The sequence below is a fragment of the Chlamydotis macqueenii genome, chromosome 8 (genome assembly GCF_036417535.1).
Source record: "Chlamydotis macqueenii isolate bChlMac1 chromosome 8, bChlMac1.mat, whole genome shotgun sequence".
Classification (NCBI taxonomy): domain Eukaryota; kingdom Metazoa; phylum Chordata; class Aves; order Otidiformes; family Otididae; genus Chlamydotis; species Chlamydotis macqueenii.
Genome location: NC_141563.1, coordinates 31,911,952 through 31,922,789, shown reverse-complemented (window position 1 = coordinate 31,922,789; position 10,838 = coordinate 31,911,952). Strand labels below are relative to the sequence as shown.

Here is a 10,838-nt window from a genome sequence, read left to right as displayed (position 1 = left end):
GGAGGGGCGGGAGGAGCAGCGGGGGAACCGGCGGCCGCTGAGCGGGCTCGGGGCCGGCGAGCGGCGCCGCATCGATGGTTCGGCGTTCGCGGAAGGTGCCGCATCGATTGCTCGGCGTTCGCGGAGGGCGCCGGATCGGTGGCGGGCGGCCCAGTATGGCCGGGTTCATCAACTTCGAGGACGAGGAGGAGGTGAGGGGCTATCTGGAGAACCTGCACGTCGAGTACAGCTACCAGTGCTTCAGGGAGAAGGACCCGGACGGTAAGCGGACCCACCGTGACCCCCTGTCCGCCGCCCCGGGGGCCGGCGGGAGCCCCAGCCCGCTGACCGGTGCCTTGCAGGCTGCCAGCGCCTCGCCGATTACCTGGACGCCGTGAGGAAGGACTTCGCGGCGGCGGCGCGGGTGCTGCGGGACAACTGCGAGGCGCACGGGCACAACGAGAGCTGCTACAAGCTGGGGGCCTACCAGGCCATCGGCAAAGGTGAGCCCGGCGGGCAGTCCTGGCGCTCGGGTCGCCGCCTCCGCTTCCCCGCCATCCCGTTACCCCCTCCCCGCCCCGCCCCGGGGCTCCCGTTCCTGCCCTCGCACCGTCCGGTGCCCGTACACCCCTCCTGCCGGCTGCCCGTCACACTCGGGCCCGAGCCCCTGGTGCCTGGCACAGTACTGGGGGTGTCGCGGGTTTGCGGGGGCCCTGCCAGCAGCCTGAGCTCCTCCGCGTACCGGCAGCGGGGTGGCGAGGGCGGCTGATGGCTGCGGGGAAACGCAGCTCCCGCTTTTCCGAAGGTGCCCAACACCGGCGTTTCCTCCTGACCTTGAAAACTACCTGTCCTGCCTCTTTTATGGCCATGCAATAAAAGCTGGGCAAGGGTGAAGAACCATAAACTGCTTCCTTCTGAAGAATCAACTTCAGGTTAACCATATGTATTATTTATAATTATGTCTGTGTAGGTGGTAAGTATATCCAGTGCTGAATGTGTCCGGTTCTTAAAATCCGGATTTCTTGCTGTCTGGCTGTTCTTCTTTGAGAAACTAAGGAAGAAATAAACTTACAGACTGGCAGCACTTATGTGCTTACAGACACATAAGTAGGCCCCAGCATCCATCTGCTGGTACAGTAACTGGAAGCAGTTAAACTAGTGAGTCTTTTTCCAAATGACAGTACTAGGAAGAAACATATTTTTACTGTATTTCAAAACTCCTGTCAATCTTAGTGTACCTATAGGTATACTGGCAAAATAATACTTTGCCTAGTGCAAGGTAGTAAGAAATCCATAGATGTAGTAGTGGAAATAATGTTTTGTCGTTTTAGTTTGGGGTTTTTTTTTTTTGTCTGCATAAGTTGTGATTACTGGGGAGTGGGCAAGGGCTTCCTAACCTGAGGACATTAGCAAAATCTTTTAAGAGAGACAATGAGAGCGTCTCCGACATCCTAAATTTTGACTGTAGCATCTGAAGTGAGTGATGCTATATTTCCTAAAGAGCACTGGGAAGCATGCTGCAAAGCAGAGGTGCTTTAGCATGTCCTTACAGTAATCTTTTGGTTTCTTGGCTGACAGGAGGACTCGACCTGGATTTGAAAGCTGCCTACAACTCTTTCGTAAAGTCATGTGAGAAGGGTGGGAAGAAGTCAGTAAATGCATGTCATAATGTTGGGCTGTTGGCCCATGATGGAAAAGTTAATGATGATAAACCTGACCCTGTTGTCGCTAGGGACTATTACACAAAAGCCTGTGATGGCAATTTTGCTCCCAGCTGCTTCAACCTCAGCGTGATATACCTCCAGGGAGCACCTGGGATCCCTAAGGACATGAACCAGGCCTTGAAGTACTCGCTGAAAGGGTGTGAGCTGGGTCACATATGGGCTTGTGCCAATGCCAGTCGAATGTACAAACTGGGAGATGGCATTGAGAAGAATGATGCTAAGGCAGAGGAGTTGAAGAACAGGGCAAAACGGTTGCATAAAGAACAGAAAGAAGCCTCAAGTTCTTTAACATTTGGGGAGTAGACATGTCAGTTGCAGTTATTCAGACTGCAGTTTTAAATGGCAAGTTAACTTGTTATTTAAATGGAGAGCATATGTTTTTCAGTCATAATAAATTAATATCCTGTAAGTATTTGCATATGCAAATAAACATATTTTTGTGGATGCAACAAACATGATGAACTCTGCTGTGCCTTTCTACATTTTTAAATACACAAGTTCTTAAGCTATTGCTTAGATTCCTCCTCTTCTTTAAGGAAGATAAAAACATCTGGCCTTTTGGAAGTTTGTCCCTGTGGTTTCAAGTATGAAATCAGTCCATAACATCCTTTTTTTTTTTTTTTTTCTTTTTTTCCCCTCCATTACAAATGTTTATAACTGGGAACTGTAGTTCTGTACTAGGTTCAGGCTGAATAGCGTGCTGTCATGTAGAGGGTTCTACTCCTCAGAGACTGTCATGAATCCCACACATGTTCTGATCTAACCTCCTGCTGAAACAAGCATGGATTTTGATTTGCTTTCACATGATGTTTAAGTCTCACCACTTCCACTTAACAACCATGCTTATTTTGCTCTCTTTGAGTACAGAAATATTGTCCTTTGCTAGTACTGTCAACTTTGTTAAGTCTGAGAAGTGTGTTCAGGCTGCATATTAATCCTGGACAGTGCCTCTTGCTGTGACCTTTCAGGTCCGGGGGGATGTGCTGCTTTAGGGCCTGGATGTGTGCAGCTTTTCCCTGGTCAGCTTAGATCTAGAAACATTTAAATCAGGTTCAGATGATGCCAAGCCCAAAACAGTAATAAGCCTTCATGGCAGTATCTGCACAGAGACATCTCTGCCTACAGATCTTGCAAATGAAATACGCAGAAGAGAAAGGAACTTAATTAGCTCTGCTGGGCAGAGGAGCTGCAGAGGCAGAGCGTAAGACAGCTGTGCCAGGCTGCAGAGAAAATAAGTAAAAGAGTTAAGAATTGGCCTAGATCTACTGAACTACAGATAAGTATCCAAGTCAGGAGATTCCCTGTCAGACAAGGCACGCGCACAGATTTTAAATACCTATAGCTTGAATGTTGTTTTTAGCATCTTGCCAAGTGGTTTGTCACTGTGCATCTGACTGCCATGTGTGCCTGACTGCTTTAGGATTGCTCTCCAGCGCACGGTGATCACCCCTTGTTTGATTACACACAAATTGTTTTACTTTCCTGACAGCTTCTGAAACATTATGTTTTATTTTTTATAATACAGGTTTAGGAAACAAGGTGCTAACTGACCAGATTTTGGACTCAAATCCATAACTTATATATATGCAAACTAACCAAACATACACGTTCTGAAACAGCAGTCTAAGTAAGTAGGACAGTATATATATAAATGTATTCCTGCAATCACACAAAATACATGCAGAGTTTGTGATATGTGTGTATGTTTTGCTGTAAATTTACTAGTGATTTAGAACATGAATGCTCTGGCTATGGTCAGAATAAAGAATCAAACTTACTATTGAAGTAAATTAAGTGTGAGAAAAAAACCACTAATTTGTCTACTGCCACAATTGAAAACAGAATTGTTAGAATCTCATTGTATGCAGTCTCAGACAGAGCATGTATGAATTAAAGCAGTTCTTCCAACTTAACTGCGCTTTTGACAGACTTCTTGGAAGGGATATGCTTACTGCTGGAATAAAAACCCGAGGCACAGTGTAGTGATGACATGAGCGCACTGTAACGACAGATGGCAGTGTATGAAAAACATTTTGGCATACCGTGGGTGTAAGGCCTATGGCTCTTGTTTTCAGAAGCCCGCAAAAAAAAAAAAACCAGTGATGACAAAAGCAAGAATAATTTTTCTGTTAACACAGTTAATATTTTATGGCAGCTCAAGAAGGTAAAGCTCTTTTGGAGGAAAACACTTGCCTGATTCTTTGCTAGGTGCTGTTCTGGGCATTTGTTTCACTTGGGAAAGGTGAGTAACTGCTACCTCTGCAGAGTGTAACAGTCTAGTAACAAAACAGTTTGGAAGCCGTGTGTTCAGAAGGAGGCAATTACAGGTGGCTGAAGACATTGGAAGACGTTTTAAGCCCTGATATTTTTTTGAGCTTATAATGCTGACTGCCTCTGAGTGGCTTGTTCAGATGCTCAGTCCAAACCAACCTGCTGCACTAGAGCAGGCTTTCTTCCACCAGCACTAACAATGGTCAGTGACCCCCCTGGGAAACTTCCAGTCAACACAGCAAACAGGCACCTGGGAGCATCCTCAATAAAAGTGACACACATTGCAGATAATTAAAGCCACATAAAAAGGGCATGTTTTGAGGACTTTTTTTCATAGCACTTGAGAACTCAGAGACTTGCAGAGTTTAAATATTATAAAATGAACTATTTTCATAAAAGCTGTCAAGTGTGTTAGTACAGGTGAGTTTATGAAATACCATCCAATTTTGTAATACCAGTTGAGAAAGCAAACTCAAATAAAGGAAGACACTTTTGTTACACTAAAACACCATCAAAAGCAGTTTAAAGTGTTTTCAGGCCATCTCTGAACAGTTTGCTGCCTGTTCGGACCTGTATCTGTTTTACACAGATATCAATGATGCAGTAACAGACACATTAACTGGGCAAGGCCCTCTCCTATTTGACTATTTTCCCTCCAAAGTGACAAAGCATCAAAAAAAAAAAAATCAGCCAGTCTTATTTCAGCGTGTTGTAAATTATACGTGGTTAATGCAGTCTATAGCAGAGACCATAGATTCTATTAATAGCAGTCTATTCTCAACCTAGAGGCTGTGTTCAGGAGATGTAATCAAAATCTGTTAAGAGGTGAAAATTGTACTGCAAATCTTGGCTTATAACCACCTTGCTCTGGTATTATGAAGGTATTACCAAAAGGCCAGTATCTTCCTGCTCTTTCTTTTTACCCGATGTTACAAAGGCTAAATTTTATGTCTTCTTGGGAAGAAAATTGTTCCTCCAAAGCTAGGTTGGATGGGGCTCTGAGCAACCTGATCTGGTTGGAGATGTCCCTGCTCCTTGCAGGGGTATTGGACTGGATGGGCTTTAAAGGTCCCTTCCAACCCAAACCATTCCATGAGTCTAAGCCTCTGAGATCATAAAGAAAGAGTGATAGATATGTGAGCATAATAGGGTACTTGGAAATACAAAAGACCTGTTATCTCTTCAGGATCAGTGGACTGTCTAAGTAATAATGGAGTTTATCGCAGCTTCACAGCTCCTAAACCACTGCTTTCTCTTTCATTTGTTTGCATTGATCTAAGCACCCAGCCAACCTCCTTTAAGAAAGCAGCAATATACTTCAGAAGGAATGGTGGCCAACTCTAATTAATTAAATAAATAGACTTACTTACAAATATATGGCTTTAAATGATGAAAGCATTCACTGCAGGATGCTTCCTGCAGCTGTGAAAAGATCGCCAGTGGAGTGCTGGTTTTGTACTGAGGTAAAAACCACTCGTGCCACATCATGTTGCGTCGTTAAGTGTCATTTAGATTAATTCTGGACAAAAGATGCTATCCAGTAAAGAAGTTGCATGACATCGTAGAAACAGAAAAACAGGCTTGTTCTGGTTCTATTTCTGTGTTATATTGTAATAAAAGCAGTTTTGCAGTTTGCTTACCTTTTATTCAGCTGCTAGTAACAACTCCTCTCAGCAGTGTATGTGTGAAGGTAGTTCTTGTAGCTGTACACCCAGGGGGATGGTCTGGGACACTTGGTAACTGCCACACCAAGAAAGCAAAATAATAGTGTTCCTTGTTACAAACTTTTTGTTCAGTGCAGAAAGACATTCACTCTATTTGCAATTTTTCACTTCATCATGTGAGAGAGAGGAACTCTCCCAGGTAGCTCTTCTCCTTTGGTAGATGGAGAAGGAAGAATTCCTCCTTCCCTTGCACTTCCCAGCATCTCATCCACCAGACCTCTGACTGAGACAGTTCCGCTCAGGGTTGGGCTTTTTTCAGTGGTGAAACAAGAAGGCAGAGGGAGGAAAATAGCTGTTGCACAGGAAGAAACAGATTAGAAAATAAGCAATATATCCAGTTGTATTATTGCAATAATTTGTTCTGGGGTAACACCCAGGGATTCAGTTCAGGTCCTGGTATTAGGCAATTTGTGTGCACCCGTAATGACACCCGCGATCCAGAGACCCCCAGTCTAAGATTCAGGATGGTACAAAGTCTCTAGTACGTATTTCAGTGTCAAACACTAGTATCTTGCTCTTATTTTCCAGACACTGTACCAACAATGTGGCCTAGAATCCAAACAAAACAGATTTCTCCAAGACTTTAAGACTTTAATGATCAACGCTGTGCCAAATTTTCAATGTCTCATTTCATATGCCATATCTGTAGCCTCCCAGTGCTTTTCATTTTTCAGTATCCACACTTGAAGCAAACACAATAACCACTAATTACACTAATTTCAGATTATATCATATATTTCTAATTTGTTGTTATTGCCTTCTACTCTCACACCACTTACAATTACCAATGGTATATTCTTTCCAAATATGATGTTTTGCACTTCTTACATACACACTTTGTTTTACAATCTTGTTTGTAATATGGTTTTGTAATACAGTCTTATTTGTAATCCTTTTTTTCCCCTAGATCGACTAGTAAGAAATTTGTGTGATATGGAATTATAAAATTAAGGCTGCTTTGGAGTGGTGATTTCAGATGGGGATTTGTGAACAACACAATCGTAATGCACACATACGCTCTAACTCATGAGTATGGTGGGAATTCCCTGTAAGATCTCATTCTACCTGTGCAAAACTGAAATATGGTGCTTTAAACATACCCTGGAGAGTTTTTCTTAGCAACCGGGAGGTTTCTGGTAAAAGAGAAGAAAGAAAGGAGATAAACCCTGCATATTTATACAGCAGTTGTCACCCGCAGCATTCTAGTGCGCTTTACCCAGTGCACCACAAAACCAGCGCTGCTTTTCAGCTCACAGAGCCATAACCTGTGGAGTTGGGGTAAGAAAGCCATCGAAGAAAAGTGTTAATTGTTTGGCCATGTGCAGTTTCATAACTGGAAGACGAGGCTAACCTGAATTTGTGTTAGAAGTTCCTTATTCTGACAGTCCTCGTTTGACACCTGATGGCCTGGTCTGAGCATCTGTCTCACAATAACCACTGAAAAGAACGAGCTGGCTTCCTTCCAGCTCTCCTGCAACTGGAAGCACACCATGTTCCTATACAGCTTCCTACCCAGGAAAATCTCATTGCTTTACAACAACCGTTTTTTACAAACTCCTGTATTAGCTCTATAGTACAGGAAAGGAGGACAAGGCACCAAACAGCTATTCACTTATTTCAGGTCATGCGATGTCGGTAGGGGCCCAAACTGATTATTCTCCAAACAATATTTAGCATGGCAAGGACTCATCTTTACAAGCCAAGAAACACTAAGATGGGAAATTGGCCTTTGAATGTTATTCTGATGATATTTGTGGCGTATTATTCTGGAGAGATGCAATAGCCACCTCAGCACAAGTGTTATTAATAACTGCTGAAGAGAAAATAAGCAGCCATGACACTGTCAACACTGCAAGCAGTCTTTTTTGGCTGTGTTATCTTCAGGGAAGTTATTTTGTGTGCCTGCCTTCTTAAGTGGAACCTTTTCTCTACAGCATTGTTTTGCTTATTTGCTCTGCAGTTGGTACAAAGGAAATATGTAGTATCTTACTTACAGGTAGGCTGAGATAGTGACGTTAGCTGTCACAGGGACCCAAACTCACACACCATGGCATTTATGATGAACAAACACTGTCCCTCAGAGAGATTATATATAATTTGAGGTTAAAAATGGAGATATTTTTGAAACTCTGAGCTTATGCTATGTTGTTGTTTTTTTCTGCTGGGTTTTGTAAGTTTTACATGTTCCTCAGAACCCAGGGGCTGATACCAGAGGATGCTAGGGACTGGCATAGTTACAAAAGCCGCAGAATGTGTGAACAAATTCAATACAAAAGATGGTTTCTAGAGGAGCAGCACAAAGGTTCTGTTACAGCGAACAGTAAAAACTTCCCACGCCATTTAACAGCTCCAGCGTGTCTCTGCAGTGTCACCAAAATGCCTCTGTCTCGGCTTTGTAATTTCTGTTTTCTGTGTATTACAGCATGAAACACCTAAGTGTGATGTTTGCTGACTGTTTGGTTTATTGCTCCCACAACAGATTATGGAGATTTCCAGATCACGCTATCACACCGTAGTGACAATGCTGATCTTTGATGGTTTAAACTGCAACACAAATTAAAAGCTAATTAGTATAGTTCCATAAATTACAGGAGATAGGTGATCCCTACAGTGATCAATTTTGATTCTCTATGAACTTTCCTAATCGAATGCCATCCTAATGTGTGTGTTGACCTATGGTCAGAATGTATGTTCTTATGCAGGACCTGTTTGTGTCCCCAGTGATCTTTAGGTAAGAATGTAAAGCATTCAGTCCTTTTGAATGCAGGATAATTTTGCCTTAGACGTTATGCAATTAACAAGCTACAACCTAAGGCTATATTTACACCATAGCAGAGCCCTGAAAACATTTTCTATATACTATTTTTCCCATTATAATCTTTGGGGAACAATTTCAAGAAAGGGTTTTTGATCTATGATTTGAATAAATAAATAACCTCCGCTTGATTTCAATGAATATTTTCCCTCAGCATTTTCAAGTACTGAGCCAGAATACTTGCTGTCATCCCACAAGCAGAGACATTTCAACAACTATGAGAACTTTGAGACAAATTGTGGAAAAGTTTTATATCTCAGAAACACCAGTTAAAACGTTGCCCTCGGGAGAGCCAAAGGTGACGTTGCTGGCATCAGACACACAACCTGGGCAAATGGCACAGAGAGGCAAGCGAAGACACCTGGTGCTCAGCAGCCTGCTGCTAACAGCAGCAAAAGAGCAGCAAGTTTCAGCTTCCCTTAGTGCTCTTGAAAGGCATTAATGTTGCCTGGGGACATACATAAGGTGACAGAAAGAAAGTTAGTAACATCTTTTGATGTTTAAGTATGAAAGAACAAAGCTTTTTTATTCAGTTCCTGTTCAGTAGGCTGAATCAGAGATATTGTGAGACTGGAAACAGATATAACCTTGAAAACTAATTGCATTGAACCTTAATACCGGAAATTTTTCCTCCAGAAAGGTCCTTGTGCCATCTGGGATATGGGATATTTCTTCTCCGCTTTTGTCATGACACTGCAAATTGATCAGATGAATGTGTGGAGAGGAATTGATTGAGTACTCTCTGTGCTTGGGGAGGCTCGAACTAGTAAGTGAAAACACAAATGCTGTTTCTTGTGAGAAATTGCTGTGTGCAATACTGCTCAGCCTATGAATACGGTTAAAACCAAAGGGACTCCGCACACTTTCTGCCACACATCAAGCCTCAGCTTCCCTCACCTGGGACCCGTGTGGTTGTTCTAAAGGAATTGCTGGACTGTAACTTATCTTGGCCCAAACACTCCAAGAAGATATTTCATAGCAGAGCTGTTGAAGAAAACCAAGATCAAAATACTAGACAGTCTGAAAAGAAGGGGGGGGTCACAGCAAAGATAAGCCAAAATAAATAGCATAGCTGAGGAATTATTGCTAGCTAGAACTTTCCCGTCCTTATACAAAATGAGATCAACTGATTAATTAATTCAAAGTGAATTATATTTTTTTCTCATTGCTCAGTCGCTAAAAGAAAAAGACAAGTAATTCAATTTGGCCCCTGAAGCATCTCCTGATCCCAGGAAAGCATCATATCAGACTGCGTTCTTCCCTGATGTTTCCAGGGCGCAGCAAGAGCTACAGTACCACTTTGTGCAACAGAAAGCTTGCTGGGACTCCTTACAGATGCTGGACTACCTTGTTTAGCTCTGGAGTTAAACGGATGGTGACTTGGTCCCAGGTATGTGTGTTCCTAAGGGAAATAATAACAATCCAAAGCCTGTTCTGCTAATTTAATGAAGGACCCAGATCCAGATCCAGATCATGGCATATTCAGATCAGGTCTCTCCTGGAATATAATCCCAAATCAGATTTAATTAGCTCTCAGCTACCTGCAAAGTGTCTGGACAATCAAACAGAAATCATTCACAAGTTCAAGACTTCCTCTGTTAATTCCTCTACAATCCATATGGAGTGAAGCTCCCAGCAGGAATACACCCCTACGGCACCAACACACAGCTGCTAATGTGCACTTATTAAATAACAGCCTGCGCAGAGTTTAAGCCCCTGTAGGGCAGAGGAGGTGAAGGCTGGGACATAAACATTGTCTTTCATCATGGGCCTCTTCATTTTCTATCTGTAGCCAGGGCTGAACCAGTGGGTAGGTGCACAGACACACAGCGAGGTCTGATTTTTGGAAATTGAGCAAGTCTTTTAGTTCAGACCCAGCTGTGCATTTATTTGATGGGACTGCAATAGCTGTTTGAAGCATTCCCAGAACCCATTAAAGGCTGATGAGTGCCCCAGCACTTTAGATTGCAGGCGGTCTGAGCGCTCAGAATGGGTAAAAGATTAGAGCTAGCCATCTATATTAAAAAAAAAAAAAAAACAACAACCCTAACCCCACAACAAAACCCAAATGTTCTCAAGATCTGGCAAGCCTTTTGTGTGCTGTCCTCTACATGCTGTTCACCTGTGTTTTCCTTATTTTCTTGTGGGAGGACTGTTCCCTGGGCTAGCAGTGCTGGCCTCTAATAGCTGGCATTTGGGCACTCAGAGCTAACAGGATGGAAACATTGCTCTGTTTTTCTTTTATTCCTGCAGGAGCACAGGGAACACAGCTGGAAAAGTTTCTGGTAGGCAACAGCTCCAGGTGATACCACTGCATCGAGTTCT

General features: G+C 43.1%; 1 protein-coding gene across 1 annotated transcript; it reads left to right on the top strand.

Annotated features, from left to right (window-relative positions):
* The first annotated feature begins 16 nt into the window (after positions 1–16).
* Positions 17–2,156, top strand: COA7 (cytochrome c oxidase assembly factor 7). The gene is made up of 3 exons (XM_086754050.1): positions 17–261; positions 342–482; positions 1,558–2,156. The coding sequence occupies exons 1-3, from the start codon at positions 75–77 to the stop codon at positions 2,004–2,006; spliced, it is 777 nt and encodes a 258-aa protein (XP_086610176.1). The 5' UTR covers positions 17–74; the 3' UTR covers positions 2,007–2,156.
* The last annotated feature ends 8,682 nt before the right edge of the window (positions 2,157–10,838 follow it).